Source organism: Fundulus heteroclitus, unplaced genomic scaffold (assembly GCF_011125445.2).
Source record: "Fundulus heteroclitus isolate FHET01 unplaced genomic scaffold, MU-UCD_Fhet_4.1 scaffold_41, whole genome shotgun sequence".
NCBI classification, from domain to species: domain Eukaryota; kingdom Metazoa; phylum Chordata; class Actinopteri; order Cyprinodontiformes; family Fundulidae; genus Fundulus; species Fundulus heteroclitus.
Window position 1 is genome coordinate 1,971,296 of NW_023396824.1, and position 23,018 is coordinate 1,994,313.

Genomic DNA, 23,018 nt, shown 5'->3' on the forward strand with positions numbered 1-23,018 from the left:
CTACCTTACCGTTTACTGTCTACCTTACTGTCTACCTTACCGTTTACTGTCTACCTTACCGTTTACTGTCTACCTTACCGTTTTACTGTCTACCTTACCGTTTACTGTCTACCATACCGTTTTACTGTCTACCTTACCGTTTACTGTCTACCTTACCGTTTACTGTCTACCTTACTGTCTATCTTACTGTCTACCTTACCGTTTACTGTCTACCTTACCGTTTACCGTCTCATCTTACTGTCTACCTTACCGTTTAACCGTCTACCTTACTGTTTACCGTCTATCTTACTGTCTACCTTACCGTTTACCGTCTACCTTACTGTTTACCGTCTATCTTACTGTCTACCTTACAGTTTACTGTCTACCTTACTGTCTATCTTACTGTCTACCTTACCGTTTACCGTCTATCTTACCGTTTACCGTCGATCTTACTGTCTACCTTACCGTTTACCCCGTCTACCTTTACCGTTTATCGTCTATCTTACTGTCTACCTTACAGTTTACTGTCTACCTTACCGTTTACCGTCTACCTTACCGTTTACCGTCTATCTTACTGTCTACCTTACCGTTTACCGTCTACCTTACCGTTTACCGTCTATCTTACTGTCTACCTTACCGTTTACCGTCTACCTTACCGTTTACTTTACTGTCTACCTTACCGTTTACTGTCTACCTTACTGTCTACCTTACCGTTTACTGTCTACCTTACCGTTTACTGTCTACCTTACCGTTTTACTGTCTACCTTACCGTTTACTGTCTACCATACCGTTTTACTGTCTACCTTACCGTTTACTGTCTACCTTACCGTTTACTGTCTACCTTACCGTTTACTGTCTACCTTACTGTCTATCTTACTGTCTACCTTACCGTTTACTGTCTACCTTACCGTTTACCGTCTATCTTACTGTCTACCTTACCGTTTACCGTCTACCTTACCGTTTACCGTCTATCTTACTGTCTACCTTACCGTTTACCGTCTACCTTACCGTTTACCGTCTATCTTACTGTCTACCTTACAGTTTACTGTCTACCTTACTGTCTATCTTACTGTCTACCTTACCGTTTACCGTCTATCTTACCGTTTACCGTCTATCTTACTGTCTACCTTACCGTTTACCGTCTACCTTACCGTTTATCGTCTATCTTACTGTCTACCTTACAGTTTACTGTCTACCTTACCGTTTACCGTCTACCTTACCGTTTACCGTCTATCTTACTGTCTACCTTACCGTTTACCGTCTACCTTACCGTTTACCGTCTATCTTACAGTCTACCTTACCGTTTACCGTCTACCTTACCGTTTACTTTACTGTCTACCTTACCGTTTACTGTCTACCTTACTGTTTACTGTCTACCTTACCGTTTACTGTCTACCTTACCGTTTACCGTCTACCTTACCGTTTACTGTCTACCTTACTGTTTACTCTTTACTTTACTGTCTACCTTACCGTCTACCTTACCATTTACTTTACTGTCTACCTTACCGTCTACCTTACCGTTTACTGTCTACCTTACTGTTTACTCTTTACTTTACTGTCTACCTTACCGTCTACCTTACCATTTACTTTACTGTCTACCTTACCGTTTACTTTACTGTCTACCTTACCGTCTACCTTACCGTTTACTGTCTACCTTACTGTTTACTCTTTACTTTACTGTCTACCTTACCGTCTACCTTACCGTTTACTGTCTACCTTACCGTTTACTGTTTACTTTACTGTCTACCTTACTGTCTATCTTACTGTCTACCTTACCGTTTGCTGTTTACCTTACCGTTTACTGTCTACCTTACCGTTTACTGTCTACCTTACCGTCTACCTTACCGTTTACCGTCTACCTTACCGTCTATCTTACTGTCTACCTTACCGTTTGCTGTTTACCTTACCGTTTACTGTCTACCTTACTGTTTACTGTTTACTTTACTGTCTACCTTACCGTCTACCTTACCGTTTACCGTCTACCTTACCGTCTATCTTACTGTCTACCTTACTGTCTACCTTACCGTCTACCTTACCGTCTACCTTACTGTCTACCTTACTGTCTACCTTACCGTCTACCTTACCGTTTACCGTCTACCTTACCGTCTATCTTACTGTCTACCTTACTGTCTACCTTACCGTCTACCTTACCGTCTACCTTACTGTCTACCTTACTGTCTACCTTACTGTCTACCTTACCGTCTACCTTACCGTCTACCTTACTGTCTACCTTACTGTCTACCTTACTGTCTACCTTACCGTCTACCTTACCGTCTACCTTACTGTCTACCTTACTGTCTACCTTACTGTCTACCTTACTGTCTACCTTACTGTCTACCTTACCGTCTACCTTACTGTCTACCTTACTGTCTACCTTACTGTCTACCTTACCGTTTGCTGTTTACCTTACTGTCTACCTTACCGTTTACCGTCTATCTTACCATCTACCTTACCGTTTACTGTCTACCTTACTGTCTATCTTACTGTCTACCTTACCGTTTACTGTCTACCTTACTGTTTACTGTTTACTTTACTGTCTACCTTACCGTTTACCGTCTATCTTACCATCTACCTTACCGTTTACTGTCTACCTTACTGTTTACCGTTTACCTTACTGTCTACCTTACCGTTTACTGTCTACCTTACTGTTTACCGTTTACCTTACTATCTACCTTACCTTTTACTGTCTACCTTACTGTTTACTTTACTGTCTACCTAACTGTCTACCTTACTGTTTACTGTTTACCTTACTATCTACCTTACCTTTTACTGTCTACCTTACTGTTTACTGTTTACTTTACCGTCTACCTTACCGTTTACCGTCTACCTTACTGTCTACCTTACCGTCTACCTCACTTCTGCGAATCCGGGTCTTTCTTTACTGCTCCGGACCAGAACCAGCAGCACATTCCTCCAGACGAGACCCTGGTCTGTTGGTTCTGGTCCATCCTGCCAGCGATCAGAACCAGAACCTTCACAGGGAACCCTGATTATGGGCTGCTGCTCCCTGTGAGAGGCTGCAGCTAACTACAAGCTGTTCTGGGCCCTGGTTCTAACAGTAGGTCCAACCCTGGTTCTGGTCGTCTTCTGTGCCCTGGTTCCGGTCTACAGGCCAGCTGTTCTGGGCCCTTGTCCTGGTCTAATGTCAGGTCCAACCCCTAGAAACAGATCTTAGCCCAGTAACAACAGGAACCACCTGTGGACCCAGCTTTGGACCCGTCCTCCCCTCAGAACCTCCGTCTGTCTCCCGGGGACTGACCTGTCTCCGGGGAAACCATGTCCTTGTTGCTCATGGCGACAGGTCCATGCAGGTCTCAGAGGACGGACGTCCACCGGTTCTGTTCTGCTGAGGACACAGAGACGCGAATCAGCACCGGAGCCCAGTTTCCTAGCAGCAGCCCGTCTGGACCCACTTTCCACATAGCGTCACTGTGGACGTGGACACTTATATAACAATATTTAACATTATAATTTAACATTAACAGTATTTACCATTATTATTTAACATTAACAGTATTTACCATTATAATTTAACATTAACATTATTTAATATTATAATTTAACTCAATTTAATTTTCAATTCAATTTTATTTATATAGCGCCAATTCAGGAAACATGTCATCTCGAGCCACTTTACAAAGTCAGAATCAATCAGATTATACAGATTGAGTCAAAATGTCCTATATAAGGGAACCAGTTGATTGTCCCGACAAGCAGCATTCACTCCTGGGGAACCGTAGAGCCACAGTGGACAGTCGTCTGCATTGTACATGGCTTTGCAGCAATCCCTCATACTGAGCAAGCATGAAGCGACAGTGGAGAGGAAAACTCCCCTTTAACAGGGAGGAGAACCTCCAGCAGAACCAGAACCAGGCTCAGTGTGAACGCTCATCTGCCTCCACCCACTGGGGCTTAGAGAAGACAGAGCAGAGACACAGAAAGCACAGAAGCTCACATTGACCCAGGAGTACTTTCTATGTTAGAGAAGACAGAGCAGAGACACAGAAAGCACAGAAGCTCACATTGACCCAGGAGTACTTTCTATGTTAGAGAAGACAGAGCAGAGACACAGAAAGCACAGAAGCTCACATTGACCCAGGAGTACTTTCTATGTTAGAGAAGACAGAGCAGAGACACAGAAAGCACAGAAGCTCACATTGACCCAGGAGTACTTTCTATGTTAGAGAAGACAGAGCAGAGACACAGAAAGCACAGAAGCTCACATTGACCCAGGAGTACTTTCTATGTTAGAGAAGACAGAGCAGAGACACAGAAAGCTCAGAAGCTCACATTGACCCAGGAGTACTTTCTATGTTAGAGAAGACAGAGCAGAGACACAGAAAGCACAGAAGCTCACATTGACCCAGGAGTACTTTCTATGTTAGAGAAGACAGAGCAGAGACACAGAAAGCACAGAAGCTCACATTGACCCAGGAGTACTTTCTATGTTAGAGAAGACAGAGCAGAGACACAGAAAGCTCAGAAGCTCACATTGACCCAGGAGTACTTTCTATGTTAGAGAAGACAGAGCAGAGACACAGAAAGCTCAGAAGCTCACATTGACCCAGGAGTACTTTCTATGGTAGAGAAGACAGAGCAGAGACACAGAAAGCACAGAAGCTCACATTGACCCAGGAGTACTTTCTATGGTAGAGAAGACAGAGCAGAGACACAGAAAGTTCAGAAGCTCACATTGACCCAGGAGTACTTTCTATGGTAGAGAAGACAGAGCAGAGACACAGAAAGCACAGAAGCTCACATTGACCCAGGAGTACTTTCTATGTTAGAGAAGACAGAGCAGAGACACAGAAAGCTCAGAAGCTCACATTGACCCAGTAATCTGTTCTACATTAGATGGTAGTAGCGGGTGATCTGTCTTCTCTGGATGATGTCACAATTTAACATTATTTAAAATGATAATTTAACACTAACATAATTTAACATTAACATTATAATTTAACATTATTTAACAGTATTTATCAATATTTAACAGTATTTAACATTATAATTTAACATTTTAATTTAACAATATTTAACATTATAATTTAACAGTATTTAACATTATAATTTAACATTATAATTTAACATTATTTAACATTAATTAACATTATTTAACAGTATTTATCAATATTTAACAGTATTTAACATTATAATTTAACATTTTAATTTAACAGTATTTAACATTATAATTTAACAGTATTTAACATTATAATTTAACATTATAATTTAACAGTATAATTTAACATTATAATTTAATATTAATGAACACACATCTGACGGCCCGGTCCGGTCCGGCTTCCCTCTAATTAAACATGTTTAAACCACCAATAAACGCTTAGTGTGGCTCATTAAACGCCTTTAATGATTAAATAAAATTCTTAAACCGCCGGGACTGACAGCCCTGCTCCCGTCCAGGAGGCCGCAGCTGGACCGCGGACTCTCCTGGCTGCTGCAGCCGCAGCTCGGCGCCCCTGCCCGGCTGAGGCCCGTCCTGTTTACAGCTAGCGGCGGGAGGCTAGCGCTACTTCCGGACCAAACCGAGCGGTGCCCCGTCCAACCGTGACAGCGGCCAGCCGCAGGTAACCCGGGCAGGTGATGCCGCGGTGGCCAGGAGGATAAACACCTGTAGCAGCCGAGCACCAGGGTGGCAGCCCCGGGTTAACGGGCCCTGACCGCGGCCAGCCTCCTGGCCGCCATCTCCCGCAGCGTCGTGGGGAATAACCCGACAGAAACCGAACCTACGACACCGAACCAGGACGTGTTTTCAGCTAAAATGTCAGTTAAAGCTCATTTACCTTCCGCCTTCAGCACAGCCGCCATGTTCTCTGCCTCTGACGTCACCGCGTAGCAACGGAGGGGGGCGGGCCGGTCTGGATGTCCATTATTTGTTGTTGATGCTGTGATCAGAGCAGGATGTTATGGACCAGAAGGTTCTAAGAATGATCTCAGGGTTCTGTCCCATCTGCCGGTTATGTTTATTCATGTGGGACAGAGTCAGAGCTAAAGTTAACCCAGATTATTTAAATGGGACAAAGTCAGAGCTAAAGTTAACCCAGATTATTTAAATCGGACAGAGTCACAGCTAAAGTTAACCCAGTTTATTTAAATGGGACAGAGTCAGAGCTAAAGTTAACCCAGATTATTTAAATGGGACACAGTCAGAGCTAAAGTTAACCCAGTTTATTTAAATGGGACAGAGTCACAGCTAAAGTTAACCCAGATTATTTAAATGGGACAGAGTCAGAGCTAAAGTTAACCCAGTTTATTTAAATGGGACACAGTCACAGCTAAAGTTAACCCAGTTTATTTAAATGGGACAGAGTCACAGCTAAAGTTAACCCATTTTATTTAAATGGGACAGAGTCAGAGCTAAAGTTATACCCAGTTTATTTAAATGGGACAGAGTCACAGCTGAAGGTAACCCAGTTTATTTAAATGGGACAGAGTCACAGCTAAACTTAAGATAAGCTTTATTGATCTCACAGTGGAGAAACCCAGTTTATTTAAATGGGACAGAGTCAGAGCTGAAGGTAACCCAGATTATTTAAATGGTACAGAGTCACAGCTAAAGTTAACCCAGATTATTTAAATGGGACAGAGTCACAGCTAAAGTTAACCCAGATTATTTAAATGGGACAGAGTCACAGCTAAAGTTAACCCAGATTATTTAAATGGGACAGAGTCACAGCTAAAGTCAACCCAGTTTATTTAAATGGGACAGAGTCGCAGCTAAGGTTAACCCAGAATATTTAAATGGGACAGAGTCACAGCTAAAGTTAACCCATCTTATTTAAATGGGACAGAGTCACAGCTAAAGTTAACCCATTTTATTTAAATGGGACAGAGTCAGAGCTAAAGTTAACCCAGAATATTTAAATGGGACAGAGTCAGAGCTAAAGTTAACCCATCTTATTTAAATGGGACAGAGTCACAGCTAAAGTTAACCCATTTTATTTAAATGGGACAGAGTCACAGCTGAAGTTAACCCAGATTAGTCTACAGGTCCAGTCCCTGATGACCCAGAATCCAGGTGGTGGTCCTCAGTGTCCGCCTCTGTTTCCAGGAGCTCCAGTGTCTTGGTGATGGTTGGATGGAGCAAGAGACGGTGGACACACTGGGGACACGCAGCAAGGTGGCCGTAGGGTGAATCAGGTGCCGTACAAGGGTCGCTTGAAGAGTCACCGTCGCTTTAAGGCGATTACTTTCTAAAACTGGGTTAATTCTGCTCCATCGTGGTCAAACTAATCCTGCAAAGTTTTCCTGTAAACCGCTGGAAACACCTGCGGTGGCTTACGGTGACGTCCTCCGTCCACTGTCTCCGGACGCTCAGCGGTGTGTAGCCGGGGGTCACTGACGTTTATTAAAGTGGGTGTCCCACTTTACCCATCATATGCCACAGTCTCTGATCCACAGATGTTCTGCAGGTTGTAGTTCACTTTCCACGTGAAATGCAGCCAAACTGCATCATGCATTTTGGAGATCCTGTCTGGTCCTCATTGGTCGACAGGAGGACATGTCCATCTCTCAGCCATTATTGAAGCATAAAGGAGAACATGTCCAGAGGAGGAGCCACATGTGGACATGTCTCTAAGGGTCCAGAGTGAGACCTTCTACCAGCAGAGGTTCATCTGCTCCCTGACTTCAGGTCTCCTGCCTGGACCTCCAGCTGATTAGATCCAGCTGCTCACAAACACAAGGAGGACCTCCAGGAACGTTCTTGTGGGTCAGAACGTTCTGGTTCTGACCCACAAGGCTCTGATCGGCCAGCCTGTCAGCTTTTAGCCATTCTGCTCCTCGTTGCTTCCTGTCCCAAATCCAGAACCTCCTGGATGATCTTCAGCTGCAGCGTAGGGGAACCGGACTTTCCAGTCTGGGTCTCCTAAGCTTTGCTGACCCTGTAGAGGCTGTTATGTCCAGACTTTGATCTTTTTACGTGGCTTTGAGCTTTATAATAAAAACCAAGCTTTATAAATAAGCCAGACTTACTAATCAACAGCTGGTAAACCCAGTTTCATAAATAAGCCAGACTTACTAATCGACTGCTGGTAAACCGAGCTTTACATATAAGCCAGACTTACTAATCAACAGCTGGTAAACCGAGCTTTATAAATAAGCCAGACTTACTAATCGACTGCTGGTAAACCGAGCTTTACATATAAGCCAGACTTACTAATCAACAGCTGGTAAACCAAGCTTTATAAATAAGCCAGACTTACTAATAAACAGCTGGTAAACCGAGCTTCATAAATAAGCCAGACTTACTAATCGACCATTCGTAAATCAGGCTTCATAACCTGAAATACTGTCCACCCTGGCTGCACCTCATCTCTATAAACATTGTTTTACATCAGCCAAGATACAGATGAAAATAAGGGAATTTGGTGTTAAATCAAAGATTTTCATATAATTTGTCAACTTTAGATGTTTAAACCTTCAACTATTTGGACCTTCCACAGTGGAAATTATGTTTTTATTATGGTATTTAAATGTAATAATGACAATAAATGCAGGTTTTAGAATTTTTTTCTTGGACTAATTGCTTTTCACAACAGAATGATGCTAAAAGTGCCAGTAATATTTAATTTAAATCGCTAACTTTTTCATTATATTAGAAACTATGATTTTTTTTACATAATTATCCACAAATATCCACACTTTTTTTTAAACCTTAAAATAAACATAAAAGGGCGTTTCTTTAACGATGACAATATATTTCCTACAGCAGACTTTATCATAAATTATAACATTTGGGGCTCAGAGCGAGTTTAAATCAAAAGGCTCTTTAGGCTGTAAAGGCTTCAGGCCCCTGCTCTCCCTGATTTATTCCACATTAGTGCATTAAAGACAGGAGTCTGGAGCGAGTAGAGAAAATATCAGAAGTTTTATTTTGTATAAAAGTGGAGAAAGTGGTCCAGCGGGGGGAACGCGAGCAGAGCAGATGGTTCCTCAGCTTGTTTCAGGTACTTTACAGAGAAATCCAGACAGTGGAGCTCAGGTGGAGCTGCCGTCTTTAAGGGAGGAAAGGGAAACCCTGGAGACCGCCGCCTCGTTTAAACAGCTCCTGTAACCTTTTAAGCTCACTCTATAGGCTTTTATTCTGAAATACACACAGCGGGTCAACTTTCACAGCTTTACAGAGAGTGGTGAACTACTTCAGGACGACTGTGAGCTTTATGGCTTTCAGGAAGGGTTCCACGGCAGACTCGTTATAAATATCTTTAAATAATTACCACAACCAGTGATGAAGTCTGAGGGACCAAACCAAGCTTTCCAGGATTTAAGAGCAGAATCTCCCTTTAAATCAGCAGCAGAGACAACAGCAAGCAGCTGGACGACTGGAAGGAAAACGGTTTAAGACTTCATCTGAAAATCAATCAGCGACCCAGACCAGCAACCGGCTTCATCCACAGAAAATAATAAAGACAATAAAACAAAAAAATAAAAAAAAAGTATTTTAGTTAAAGGAGGGAGAAAACAGAGTTTGCTTCATCCACAGAAAACAATAAAAACAATAAAATAAAAATAAAAAGTCTTTTAGTTAAAGGAGGGAGAAAACAGAGTTTGCTTCATCCACCGAAAATAATAAAGACAATAAAACCAAAAAAAAAAAGTCTTTTAGTTAAAGGAGGGAGAAAACAGAATTTGCTTCATCCACAGAAAACAATAAAAACAATAAAACCAAAATAAAAATTATTTTAGTTAAAGGAGGAAGAAAACCAGAGTTTAACGCCACAGGAACAACTTTGTGTTCTGGTCTTTCTGCCTCTGTGGGGACCGGGTGGTTAACCACCAAAGTGAGGACCGTCTGCACTATGGGGACGTGTCTTCACTGGGAGGACATGACTTTACTATGAGGACGTGACTTCACTGTGAGGAACTGTCTTCACTGTGAGGACATGTCTTCACTGTGAGGATGTGACTTCACTGTGAAGACTTGTCTTCAATGCGAGGACTTGTCTTCACTGCGAGGACTTGTCTTCACTGCGAGGACTCGTCTTCACTGCGAGGACTCGTCTTCACTGCGAGGACTCGTCTTCACTACGAGGACATGTCTTTACTGCGAGGACGTGTCTTCACTGCGAGGACGTGTCTTCACTGTGAGGACGTGACTTCACTGCGAGGACTTGTCTTCACTGCAAGGACGTGACTTCACTGCGAGGACTTGTCTTCACTACGAGGACATGTCTTCACTACGAGGACGTGTCTTCACTGTGAGGACGTGACTTCACTGTGAGGAATTGTCTTCACTGTGAAGACTTGTCTTCACTGTGAGGACATGTCTTCACTGTGAGGACTTGACTTCACTGTGAGGACTTGTCTTCACTGTGAAGACTTGTCTTCACTGTGAGGAATTGTCTTCACTGCGAGGACTTGTCTTCACTGCGAGGACTTGTCTTCACTGCGAGGACGTGACTTCACTGCGAGGACGTGACTTCACTGTGAAGACTTGTCTTCCCTGTGAGGAATTGTCTTCACTGTGAGGACTTGTCTTCACTGTGAGGAATTGTCTTCACTACGAGGACGTGACTTCATTGCGAGGACGTGACTTCACTGCGAGGACGTGACTTCACTGCGAGGACTTGTCTTCACTGCGAGGACGTGACTTCACTGCGAGGACTTGTCTTCACTGCGAGGACGTGACTTCACTGCGAGGACGTGACTTCACTGCGAGGACGTGACTTCACTGTGAAGACTTGTCTTCCCTGTGAGGAATTGTCTTCACTGTGAGGACGTGACTTCACTGTGAGGACATGTCTTCACTGTGAGGATGTGACTTCACTGTGAAGACTTGTCTTCAATGCGAGGACTTGTCTTCACTGCGAGGACTTGTCTTCACTGCGAGGACTCGTCTTCACTGCGAGGACTCGTCTTCACTGCGAGGACTCGTCTTCACTACGAGGACATGTCTTTACTGCGAGGACGTGTCTTTACTGCGAGGACGTGTCTTCACTACGAGGACGTGTCTTCACTGTGAGGACGTGACTTCACTGCGAGGACTTGTCTTCACTGCAAGGACGTGACTTCACTGCGAGGACTTGTCTTCACTACGAGGACGTGTCTTCACTACGAGGACGTGTCTTCACTGTGAGGACGTGTCTTCACTGTGAGGACGTGACTTCACTGTGAGGAATTGTCTTCACTGTGAAGACTTGTCTTCACTGTGAGGACATGTCTTCACTGTGAGGACTTGTCTTCACTGTGAAGACTTGTCTTCACTGTGAGGAATTGTCTTCACTGCGAGGACTTGTCTTCACTGCGAGGACGTGACTTCACTGCGAGGACGTGACTTCACTGTGAAGACTTGTCTTCCCTGTGAGGAATTGTCTTCACTGTGAGGAATTGTCTTCACTGTGAGGAATTGTCTTCACTGTGAGGACTTGTCTTCACTGTGAGGAATTGTCTTCACTACGAGGACGTGACTTCATTGCGAGGACGTGACTTCACTGCGAGGACTTGTCTTCACTGCGAGGACGTGACTTCACTGCGAGGACTTGTCTTCACTGCGAGGACGTGACTTCACTGCGAGGACGTGACTTCACTGCGAGGACGTGACTTCACTGTGAAGACTTGTCTTCCCTGTGAGGAATTGTCTTCACTGTGAGGACTTGTCTTCACTGTGAGGAATTGTCTTCACTACGAGGACGTGACTTCACTGCGAGGACGTGACTTCATTGCGAGGACGTGACTTCACTGCGAGGAATTGTCTTCACTGTGAGGACGTGACTTCACTGTGAGGACGTGACTTCACTGTGAGGACATGTCTTCCCTGTGAGGAATTGTCTTCACTACGAGGACGTGACTTCACTGTGAGGACGTGACTTCACTGTGAGGACATGTCTTCACTGTGAGGAATTGTCTTCACTACGAGGATGTGTCTTCACTACAGGGACATGGTTTTGCTGTGAGGACAGTCTTCATTGTGAGGACAGTCTGCATTACGGGGACGTGTCTTTGCGGTCCTTCCCGTCCTCATCAGAGGGACAGAGCTGCAGATGCGAGCTGGAGTCCCCACAGAGTCAGAAGGACCTCGGTGTGTTGAGATGAAGGCAGGCTGGCTGGGGGTCAGAGGTCATCACATGCCGTGGCGGATGCTCTGGATGATCTGGAAGATGGCTGCAACACAGAGAGAACCGGGTTAAAGGTTCTGGAGGTTCTGGAAGATGGCTGCAACACACAGAGAACCGGGTTAAAGGTTCTGGAGGTTCTGGAAGATGGCTACAACACAGAGAGAACCGGGTTAAAGGTTCTGGAGGTTCTGGAAGATGGCTGCAACACAGAGAGAACCGGGTTAAATGTTCTGGAGGTTCTGGAAGATGGCTACAACACAGAGAGAACCGGGTTAAAGGTTCTGGAGGTTCTGGAAGATGGCTGCAACACAGAGAGAACCGGGTTAAATGTTCTGGAGGTTCTGACTGTGAACCGGGTTAAAGGTTCTGGAGGTTCTGACTGTGAACCGGGTTAAATGTTCTGGAGGTTCTGACTGTGAACCGGGTTAAAAGTTCTGGAGGTTCTGGAAGATGGCTGCAACACAGAGAGAACCGGGTTAAAGGTTCTGGAGGTTCTGGAAGATGGCTGCAACACAGAGAGAACCGGGTTAAAGGTTCTGGAGGTTCTGACGGTGAACCGTGTTAAATGTTCTGGAGGTTCTGACTGTGAACCATGTTAAATGTTCTGGAGGTTCTGACGGTGAACCGGGTTAAATGTTCTGGAGGTTCTGACGGTGAACCGGGTTAAATGTTCTGGAGGTTCTGACGGTGAACCGGGTTAAATGTTCTGGAGGTTCTGACGGTGAACCGGGTTAAAAGTTCTGGAGGTTCTGACGGTGAACCGGGTTAAAAGTTCTGGAGGAACTAAGGAACATGATCCTCACAGCGCTGCCTGACATGTAAACAGGATATAAATGAAGCTTCTGTTCTGGTTCTGGACCCATTCTGGACCCCGGATCCTGGCGGGCATGAAGTTCTGGTTCCTGTTCCCCACCCTAGGATCCAACAGAACCAACAGAACCAATACCTGAGCCCGTCAGAGGAAACTTGCTACTGACACCCGGTGGTTCCACCTCGGTGTCGTCACACGACCCGTCTGCACTGAAACCGGGTCAGGACTGAAACCGGGTCAGGACTGAAACCGGGTCAGAACTGAAACCGGGTCAGAACTAACACCGGGTCAGGACTGAAACCGGGTCAGGACACTCACAGTTCCTGAAACCCAACAGGTGATCAGAACCCCACCTTGGTTCTGAGACGCAGATGTGTGCCCGGTTCGGTCCGACCCGACAGCCTGCTGTGACACCGTCAGAAGGTGAGGCTGTCAGAGGACGGAGACAGACGGTACCATCGGATCGACCCGGTTCTGACAGCAGCCCACCTCACTGACCAGCTTTAGGCCTCTCTACCCACAGCGGAACCTGAACCCAACACCCCGGATCAGAACCGTGACCCAGAACCAACCGGGCCTGAACCCAACACCCCGGATCAGAACCGTGACCCAGAACCAACCGGGCCTGAACCCAACACCCCGGATCAGAACCGTGACCCAGAACCAACCGGGCCTGAACCCAACACCCCGGATCAGAACCGTGACCCAGAACCAACCGGGCCTGAACCCAACACCCCGGATCAGAACCGTGACCCAGAACCAACCGGGCCTGAACCCAACACCCCGGATCAGAACCGGGAGCGCTGCGGAGGTCAGACCTGCTTCACGAGGGCAGGCCGAGCTGGGAGAGCTTCCTGGGTTCTGATCCGTCACCGTGAGACCCGGCAGAACCGTCCAGAACCGGGTCGCAGCAGATCCTGCAGGCAGACTCACCTGATCCACAAACCACGAAGACGAAGAGGGCCAGCAGCCAGGGGCCCACCGGGGACTTGTCCTCGTTGACTGGCCGCTGAAAGAGACAGAAGGAGGTTCTAAGAGGAGGTTCCTGGACCTTTCATCTTTACCTACTGTGGTTCTGCTGCAACTCCAGGGGCCCCATCTAGTGTTCTAAGGACCCCATCTAGTGTCCTAAGGGCCCCATCTAGAGTTCTAAGGGCCCCATCTAGTGTTCTAAGGGTCCCATCTAGTGTTCTAAAGGCCCACCTAGTGTTCTAAGGGCCCCATCTAGTGTTCTAAGGGCCCCATCTAGTGTCCCAAGGGTCCCATCTAGAGTTCTAAGGGTCCCATCTAGTGTTCTAAGGACCCCATCTAGTGTCCTAAGGGCCCCATCTAGAGTTCTAAGGGTCCCATCTAGTGTTCTAAAGGCCCATCTAGTGTTCTAAGGGCCCCATCTAGTGTCCCAAGGGTCCCATCTAGAGTTCTAAGGGTCCCATCTAGTGTTCTAAGGACCCCATCTAGTGTCCTAAGGGCCCCATCTAGTGTCCTAAGGGCCCCATCTAGAGTTCTAAGGGTCCCATCTAGTGTTCTAAAGGCCCATCTAGAGTTCTAAGGGCCCCATCTAGTGTTCTAAGGGCCCCATCTAGTGTCTTAAGGGTCCCATCTAGAGTTCTAAGGGTCCCATCTAGAGTTCTAAGGGTCCCATCTAGTGTTCTAAGGACCCCATCTAGTGTCCTAAGGGCCCCATCTAGAGTTCTAAGGGTCCCATCTAGTGTTCTAAAGGCCCATCTAGTGTTCTAAGGGCCCCATCTAGTGTCCCAAGGGTCCCATCTAGAGTTCTAAGGGTCCCATCTAGTGTTCTAAGGGCCCCGTCTAGTGTCCTAAGGGCCCCATCTAGAGTTCTAAGGGCCCCATCTAGAGTTCTAAGGGTCCCATCTAGTGTTCTAAAGGCCCATCTAGTGTTCTAAGGGCCCCATCTAGTGTTCTAAGGGCCCCATCTAGTGTCCCAAGGGTCCCATCTAGAGTTCTAAGGGTCCCATCTAGAGTTCTAAGGGTCCCATCTAGTGTTCTAAGGACCCCATCTAGTGTCCTAAGGGCCCCATCTAGAGTTCTAAGGGTCCTATCTAGTGTTCTAAAGGCCCATCTAGTGTTCTAAGGGCCCCATCTAGTGTCCCAAGGGTCCCATCTAGAGTTCTAAGGGTCCCATCTAGTGTTCTAAGGACCCCATCTAGTGTCCTAAGGGCCCCATCTAGTGTCCTAAGGGCCCCATCTAGTGTCCTAAGGGCCCCATCTAGAGTTCTAAGGGTCCCATCTAGTGTTCTAAAGGCCCATCTAGAGTTCTAAGGGCCCCATCTAGAGTTCTAAGGGCCCCATCTAGTGTTCTAAGGGCCCTATCTAGTGTTCTAAGGACCCCATCTAGTGTCCTAAGGGCCCAATCTAGTGTTCTAAGGGCCCCATCTGGAGTTCTAAGGGCCCCATCTAGTGTTCTTAGGGTCCCATCTAGTGTCCTAAGGGCCCCATCTAGTGTCCTAAGGGCCCCATCTAGTGTTCTAAGGGCCCCATCTAGTGTTCTAAGGGCCCCATCTAGTGTCCTAAGGGCCCCATCTAGTGTTCTAAGGGCCCCATCTAGTGTTCTAAGGGCCCCATCTAGAGTTCTAAATAAATCAGAATAAAAAGCGTTGTGTAAACCAGCCAATCAGAACACGGCAATGGGACTGAGCTCAATGGGAGTGAAATTATAATCTGAATGAGACGAGTGGTTTATGCTGATAATCTGATAAACGTTTTTATAAACTCTGGTCAGGATCAAGTTATTCTGAATGAGGTAAACTGATCCTGACTGAAGCTAAACTGCCGTAGCTCCTGATCAACCTTTCTGTTCTAAAAAATAAAAGAGCTAAAATTGTTGCTTTACTCAATAACGTATCAGCTGTAATTAGAACATCATGCTAGTCCTTTCTGGGCGCTGGGAAGACTAACGAACTATAAAACTGCTCTGTTCACGATATCTGTTGTTCAGCAAAAAGAAGTTCTTCTTCTGTGGTTTTTTAGGAGTATAAGTGGTTCTGTCAGAACATGGATGTGTGGCCATGCTGGCTGAACCCAACGTCTGCAACGCTAGAACACCGGATTGGAACAATCAGCACCATCAGTACAGATCTACACGGAACCGAAGCACCTAGAACCCCCTGGGGTTCTTCTAGCTGAGGAACCAGCTCCTATCACAGCCAGACCTGCTGGTCTGGAGAACCTGCTATGTTCTCCAGGACCTGATCAGGAGAACACAGCGGGTTCTTCTCCTAAGGCAGAAGCAGACTCTGGACCGGTGGTTCCGGTCCGGTTCCAGCGGGCAGCACCGGCCGGGAAGCCCAGCTGATCAGCGCCTCAGCGGCGGGGCTGCTGATTGGCTGACCACCGCTAACAACCTGGAGCGGTTATGTAACACTTCAATTAGCTCCAACAAACAAAGAACCGAACCCAGACTATGAGCCGAACTGAACACGGGTTCCGGTCCGCTCAGATAATCCTCTTAAATCATGATTTTACAGATTTTGGCTCTAATTAAACCAGAAATCCCCTAAAACCCACCGTTTTGTGGAGGGAGTTTCTCACTTCCTGCTGTAAACACGTTAGCTGACAGCTATTAGCCACTGACCATATATGTGCATGTTTCCGGTCCATTTCCAGTTGGATCGGACATAAAGGCGCTTAGCCTCTGTGACAGAACCCACCGATGTCTTCTGGACGTGTCCCCGCTGGGTGATCGTCTTGCTGTGCCGCTCGTTGGCCACCTTCATCCGCTGGACCGCAGACATGTTTTCCGCCGTGACTACCGGAGCCGAGAAGCCGGAGAAGAGCGGGTCGGAACCGGGTCAGACAGGGCAGCAGTGGGGGCAGGAGGCTGCGTGGAGGAGTGGGAGTCCCAGAGGAGCGGGTCGGGCTCGGGTTGGCTTCGTGCCGCTCCGCAGGCAACCTCCGAGGAGACGAGGCTAACTGTTAGCCGCTAGCCGCACTCACAGGAAGTGACGTCATCGCGTGACACGGGTGGAGCGCCGCTGAACCCCTCTACCGCCTTCTGGTGGCGGGACAAGCAGGTTACAGGAAGAAAGCGACCACAGGGAAAATGGCCGATGTGCCCTGAGTAGAAAAAGCTGCTGCTCTGATAAATAAAATAAAAAATACCCACCTTAAAAATTTATCAAAATAAACTACAAAATACAGCAGCCAAAAAATTTATCAAAATAAAATACTGTATTTTTTGTTTTATTTTACTACAAATACTTCACTATAAGCGCCTTTTTCTTCTATCCTTCCACTTGTACACTATCTGGAAAACCATATGCTGACCGCTCATGTTAGACACCCCAATATTAACCTCTGCCCTGAGAAATGTTCATTACCTCAAGAAGCCCTTCCTTAAGTATGCTTATTTACTCTATTGGTGGAATAGATTGCCCACTATGAATCAGCCACAATAACAAAGACAAACAATCCAAATAGGCCGTGGGCCAGAATCTGTAGGGTGACTTTTCATATGAACTGTCAGGGGGAAACTTTCTTCCACCAGGATCAGTTGCTACACATAGCAGTGATCTCAAAACACCAATGTTCCCACGTTTTCACTTTAACATTAAGAAGTTATAGCCGATAAAAAAAATATAAACTGTTGCGCTCAGGTCCAAGAGATCACGTGATTCGATTTTTTCTGCTCAGCCAATCAGATCGCTGTATTGTCAGCTGAGCGCGTTCACCAGTTCATCATGGCTGCGCCCGTAAGATGTTTGTATGCATCTGTTTCCAGACGAAGAAAGCCCAATAATAGCATTTTCTGGTGCCAGTTACATCTCATACACAGAGACGCAGCTCGGTAGGTAATTTGGGGTAAAGTGCCTTGCCCAGGGGCACATCGACATGTGGCAAGGGGAAGCTGGAATCTAACCCACAACCTTCTGATTGCAAGACAACTACTCAACCCATCAAGCCACAGTTGCCCCACATGGTTCTCCTTGGAGCCAGAGTTGAACCAGCAACCTAAGGATGTCCAGCATTCCTCTCTAGAGTCCGCTCTACCAACTGAGCTAGCCAAGGTCTTTTGTAAAATATGTTTTCAGCTGAAGTAAAGTTATTTAGGTGAAGAAATGTTCAGTAGCCCAAACGGTGTGTGTGTGTGTGTGGGGGGGGGGGGGGGGGGGGGGGGGGGAGGTAGAGAATAAATTATTGCTTTAATTCTGTGTAGTTCTGTAGTTCATCTTGTGGGTCTCTGACTATAAAACACCTTTAAACCATAACTGAGAGCAACAGTAACATTCCTGACATCCAGCCGCCTCTGAAAGCATCGTCTACGTCGTAGAATCTACGTCGTAGAATCTACGTCATTAAAAGCTGCTGCTGGAGTAAAAACGGAGAGCAGCACAGGGACAATGTTCAGACCTGACAGCGTCCCTCTGGTTAGAGAAGTTATGAGAATATTAAGATAAGTCAGTGACAATACATTAATAAAATACATTAATCCAGAAATGAGCAGACCTGTCCAGGGTCCAACCTGTCCACTATGTAACCTGTCCAGGGTGTTACCTGTCCACTATGTAACCTGTCCAGGGTGTTACCTGTCCAGGGTGTTACCTGTCCAGGGTCCAACCAATCCAGGGTGTTACCTGTCCAGGGTGTTACCTGTCCACTATGTAACCTGTCCAGGGTGTTACCTGTCCAGGGTGTTACCTGTCCAGGGTCTAACCTGTCCAGGGTGTTACCTGTCCAGGGTGTTACCTGTCCAGGGTCCAACCAATCCAGGGTGTTACCTGTCCAGGGTGTTACCTGTCCAGGGTGTTACCTGTCCACTATGTAACCTGTCCAGGGTGTTACCTGTCCAGGGTGTTACCTGTCCAGGGTCCAACCTGTCCAGGGTGTTACCTGTCCAGGGTCCAACCTGTCCAGGGTCCAACCTGTCCAGGGTGTTACCTGTCCAGGGTGTTACCTGTCCAGGGTCCAACCTGTCCAGGGTCCAACCTGTCCAGGGTGTTACCTGTCCAGGGTGTTACCTGTCCACTATGTAACCTGTCCAGGGTCCAACCTGTCCACTATGTTACCTGTCCAGGGTGTTACCTGTCCAGGGTGTTACCTGTCCAGGTTGTTACCTGTCCAGGGTGTTACCTGTCCACTATGTAACCTGTCCAGGGTGTTACCTGTCCAGGGTGTTACCTGTCCACTATGTAACCTGTCCAGGGTGTTACCTGTCCAGGGTGTTACCTGTCCACTATGTAACCTGTCCAGGGTGTTACCTGTCCAGGGTGTTACCTGTCCACTATGTAACCTGTCCAGGGTCCAACCTGTCCAGGGTGTTACCTGTCCAGGGTGTTACCTGTCCAGGGAGTTACCTGTCTCTGACCCAATAGAACCCTCCAATCATGAACCTGCGTGGATCAGCGGTTAAAGAGGATGAATGAACTTTAAAGTTTAAATTAATCTTTAAACAGTTTGTTCAGTTCTTCTCAGCCGTGAATCATGAACCAGCAGCAGAACCAGGAGATCCAGAGACCCGCTTAGAACCCGGCGGTTCTGATGAAATGAATCCAGACCAGCTTTTTATTCTGTTTATTGCAGCTTGAGCTTAGTCAGCATTAACAAACATGTTACACAGGTCCACCACCAGAGTCTTCATCGCTTCAACATCTGTCTGCGTCTGCGGTTAGTAAAGTCCAGCATGGAGCCTCCACCGCATGGACCAGGAGCTCATGCAGGGTCACCATGGTAACAGCGCGCCACGCCCTAACAGCCCAGCCCGCTGAGGGAGCCGATGCGGTCCAGCTTCATCCCGAAGCATCCTCCTCCTCCCGCCATGGACTTGCGGCTCCGCCTCCTCGTCTTCGCCTGCCGCCGCAGGAAGTCCAGGAGGGAGCGAGGGACCGCCTCCTGCCGGGCCGCCGGGCCGCCGCCGTTCCCACGGCGACTCGGGGCCGACGCCCCGGATGGAGGCGGGAATGTTGGCGTGGTAGCGGAGCCCTCGGTGATGTCATCAGGGGTGGGCGTGGCCTGAATGAGCGAGGTGAGGCGGGAGCCAAAAAGAGAACGTAGCACCTGAGGAATGAAGCAGGAAGTCAGTTATTAACCAGTCTGATCACATGATCAGGACCAGCCAATCATCTGGCAGATCAGGGACTGAGTGAGGCAGGTGATGAAGAAGAAGGGTGTAACATGAAGAATGATGAGGAAGACGAAGGTCTGCACGGACCTGCTTGTCATCGTCAGGAGGTGAGGGCCTCGTTTCCACGGTAACTGAGAGGAGGAGGAGGAGGAGGACAGGAACGAAGGAGGAGGCGGCCATCTTTATTTGGAGGAGACCAAGTGATCCTTTAAAGCCTGTAAGAACATCAGATGTTTATTGATATTTTATACGTTTTCATCAAAGTGAAACAAAAATGTGGGAAGAAACATTAGATGTTAATTTACACATTTATTTTATTTCAACTAAATGAACTCATGGCAAGGCAAGAAAATTATATATATTAATATAATTTATAAAGCACTTTTCAGTACAAAGACAATTCAGCCGATGTCCTCCTCTTATGGGTCCCACGATTCAGCCGATGTCCTCCTCTTATGGGTCCCACGATTCAGCCGATGTCCTCCTCTTTGGGTCCCTTGCTTAAGCTGATGTCCTTCTCTTATGGGTCCCATGATTCAGCTGATGTCCTCCTTTTATGTGTCCCATGATTCAGCTGATGTCCTCCTCTTATGGGTCCCTTGCTTAAGCTGATGTCCTTCTCTTATGGGTCCCATGATTCAGCTGATGTCCTCTTATGGGTCCCATGATTCAGCTGATGTCCTCCTCTTATGGGTCCCATGATTCAGCTGATGTCCTCCTCTTATGGGTCCCTTGCTTAAGCTGATGTCCTTCTCTTATGGGTCCCATGATTCAGCTGATGTCCTCCTCTTATGGGTCCCTTGCTTAAGCTGATGTCCTTCTCTTATGGGTCCCATTATTCAGCTGATGTCCTCCTCTTATGGGTCCCATGCTTCAGCTGATGTCCTCCTCTTATGGGTCCCATGATTCAGCCGATGTCCTCCTCTTATGGGTCCCATGATTCAGCCGATGTCCTCCTCTTATGGGTCCCTTGCTTAAGCTGATGTCCTCCTCTTATGGGTCCCATGATTCAGCCGATGTCCTCCTCTTATGGGTCCCATGATTCAGCCGATGTCCTCCTCTTATGGGGCCCATGCTTCAGCTGATGTCCTCCTCTTATGGGTCCCAGACACTAACCCAACCTAAAGCAACGCGTTCTGCAGCTTTTCTCAGAGCCACATGAAGGGTTTCCACCAGATCGGTGTCCCTGCAGGCAGGACGGATGGAGGACCAAGTGTCCTCCATCCGTCCTGCAGCAGGCTGACTGGACAGGAAGTCCAAGGAGACAGGACGTGTCCAGGATGGAGACGCTGACCCGTAATAACCAGACTGGAACCCAGAGCAGGTGAACCTGAGGCTTCACAGCTAAAGAACCTGTTTCAGGTTTAAAACCTGCTCCTGGTTTAATGTCAACAGGAAACGGTCGTCACGCTGCCTTGCTCAGCGGCACTGCGGCACCACTACCTTCATGCATAATTACTTTATTTATTTATTTTACTCTTCAGGAGCGCCAGACTCTGTTCCTCAGAAACCAATATTTTTATCTCAGGGTCAGAAAGATTTAGTTTTACTGGTGAAAAATGTTCAAAACACAAAACTTTGTTTAATTTAATTCAGTGACATCAGCATTTATTACAGACACAGCAGCTAAAATCATTAGTGTCTTATTTTTCATCTCAAACAAATAAATGAAATCCAATAATTTATTAACATGAGAAGTTTATTAAATGACATAAAATGAACGCTGGTGTTCCTGATTTAAAGTTCTGACTGACCTGTGCAGGTTCTGCTCCTCTATCACGGCTTAAAGAACGTAAAGAACTTAAAGAACGTAAAGAACGTAAAGAACGTAAAGAACTTAAAGAACGTAAAGAACGTAAAGAACTTAAAGAACTTAAAGAACGTAAAGAACGTAAAGAACTGAAACCTACGTCCAGAAAAGTCCAACAAAGGTCCAGATGCGCTGGTTGCTGCTCGTCGGGTCCAGTAAAGACGCTTTATGAAGACATAAAGTCTCAGCTTTGGTTTGTCGGTCCTGAGACGATCCAGGACGGGTCGGGTCTGCAGAACCTCCACGGAGAACCGCTTTTATGGCGCTGGGCGCTGTGATGTCACACATTCTTCAGGTCGCTGGGGTCTTCCTGCCGTCTCCACGGCGACGCTGTCTCACACACGAGGTCAGGGACGAGAGAGCCGGACGGTCCAGAGACAGGCGGGACCCGGGGTTCTAACGGGTTCTCCAGAACACTGCTTCTGGCCCAGAACCCTCCTGGACACTAGCTGGTTCTGTCTGCTGGTTCTGCTGGTTCTCTATCTGCTGGTTCTCTATCTGCTGGTTCTGTGTCTGCATGTTCTGTGTCTGCAGGTTCTGTGTCTGCTGGTTCTGTGTCTGCTGGTTCTGAGTTTGCTGGTTCTCTGTCTGCTGGTTCTCTATCTGCTGGTTCTGTGTCTGCTGGTTCTGAGTTTGCTGGTTCTCTGTCTGCTGGTTCTGCTGGTTCTGAGTCTGCTGGTTCTGTGTCTGCTGGTTCTCTATCTGCTGGTTCTGCTGGTTCTGTGTCTGCATGTTCTCTATCTGCTGGTTCTGCAATTTCTGTGTCTTCAGGTTCTCTATCTGCTGGTTCTGTGTCTGCTGGTTCTGAGTTTGCTGGTTCTCTGTCTGCTGGTTCTGCTGGTTCTGTGTCTGCAGGTTGTGAGTCTGCAGGTTCTGTGTCTGCTGGTTCTCTATCTGCTGGTTCTGTGTCTGCTGGTTCTGAGTTTGCTGGTTCTCTGTCTGCTGGTTCTGGTGGTTCTGAGTCTGCTGGTTCTGCTGGTTCTGTATCTGCTGGTTCTGTGTCTGCTGGTTCTCTATCTGCTGGTTCTGTATCTGCTGGTTCTGTATCTGCTGGTTCTGTGTCTGCTGGTTCTGTGTCTGCTGGTTCTCTATCTGCTGGTTCTGCAGGTTCTCTGTCTGCTGGTTCTGCAGGTTCTGTATCTGCTGGTTCTGTATCTGCTGGTTCTGTATCTGCTGGTTCTCTATCTGCTGGTTCTGCAGGTTCTCTGTCTGCTGGTTCTGCAGGTTCTCTGTCTGCTGGTTCTGTGTCTTCAGGTTCTCTGTCTGCTGGTT

General features: G+C 47.0%; 3 protein-coding genes across 11 annotated transcripts in view; all 3 read right to left on the reverse strand.

The window, feature by feature from the left end:
- Window positions 1-5,843, reverse strand: part of camta2 (calmodulin binding transcription activator 2) — a 34,923-nt gene extending 29,080 nt beyond the window's left edge. For 6 of the 8 annotated variants that reach the window (XM_036131061.1, XM_036131067.1, XM_036131065.1 and 3 more), the window contains exons 1-2: window positions 5,775-5,835; window positions 3,239-3,322 (exon numbers count right to left, since the gene is read on the reverse strand). In XM_036131061.1, the coding sequence (XP_035986954.1) occupies window positions 3,239-3,272 (34 nt within the window). In that variant the 5' untranslated portion in view covers window positions 3,273-3,322; window positions 5,775-5,835. Of the gene's footprint in view, window positions 1-3,238; window positions 3,326-5,602; window positions 5,722-5,774 lie in introns of those variants that run through there. The other 2 variants (XM_036131062.1, XM_036131063.1) reach the window with 2 other exon arrangements.
- A 2,993-nt stretch (window positions 5,844-8,836) lies between these two features.
- zgc:85858 (uncharacterized protein LOC405879 homolog) lies at window positions 8,837-16,839 on the reverse strand. The gene is made up of 3 exons (XM_036131154.1): window positions 16,527-16,839; window positions 13,792-13,867; window positions 8,837-12,093 (listed from the first exon to the last, which is right to left on the reverse strand). The coding sequence occupies exons 1-3, from the start codon at window positions 16,608-16,610 to the stop codon at window positions 12,053-12,055; spliced, it is 201 nt and encodes a 66-aa protein (XP_035987047.1). The 5' UTR covers window positions 16,611-16,839; the 3' UTR covers window positions 8,837-12,052.
- A 2,532-nt stretch (window positions 16,840-19,371) lies between these two features.
- Window positions 19,372-22,211, reverse strand: si:ch73-265d7.2 (C-type natriuretic peptide 2). Of its 2 annotated transcripts, none has more exons than XM_036131152.1 (3): window positions 21,847-22,211; window positions 20,024-20,151; window positions 19,372-19,869 (listed from the first exon to the last, which is right to left on the reverse strand). In XM_036131152.1, the coding sequence occupies exons 2-3, from the start codon at window positions 20,114-20,116 to the stop codon at window positions 19,561-19,563; spliced, it is 402 nt and encodes a 133-aa protein (XP_035987045.1). In that variant the 5' UTR covers window positions 20,117-20,151; window positions 21,847-22,211; the 3' UTR covers window positions 19,372-19,560. The 2 variants fall into 2 exon arrangements, with proteins under 2 accessions (XP_035987045.1, XP_035987046.1); XM_036131153.1 differs by lacking the exon at window positions 21,847-22,211 and adding an exon at window positions 21,691-21,782.
- Between the last annotated feature and the right edge of the window lie 807 nt (window positions 22,212-23,018).

Bases quoted from the DNA above. Each gene is read 5' to 3' on its own strand.
- zgc:85858 (XM_036131154.1), bottom strand. From the start codon at position 16,610: ATGTCTGCGGTCCAGCGGATGAAGGTGGCCAACGAGCGGCACAGCAAG. The intron at 13,868-16,526 runs GTGGGTTCTGTC...TGTCTCTTTCAG, and splicing joins GACACGTCCAGAAGACATCG to CGGCCAGTCAACGAGGACAA. The intron at 12,094-13,791 runs GTGAGTCTGCCT...TCTGTGTTGCAG, and splicing joins CTTCGTGGTTTGTGGATCAG to CCATCTTCCAGATCATCCAG.
- si:ch73-265d7.2 (XM_036131152.1), bottom strand. From the start codon at position 20,116: ATGGCCGCCTCCTCCTTCGTTCCTGTCCTCCTCCTCCTCCTCCTCTCA. The intron at 19,870-20,023 runs GTCCGTGCAGAC...TTCATTCCTCAG, and splicing joins CTCCTGACGATGACAAGCAG to GTGCTACGTTCTCTTTTTGG.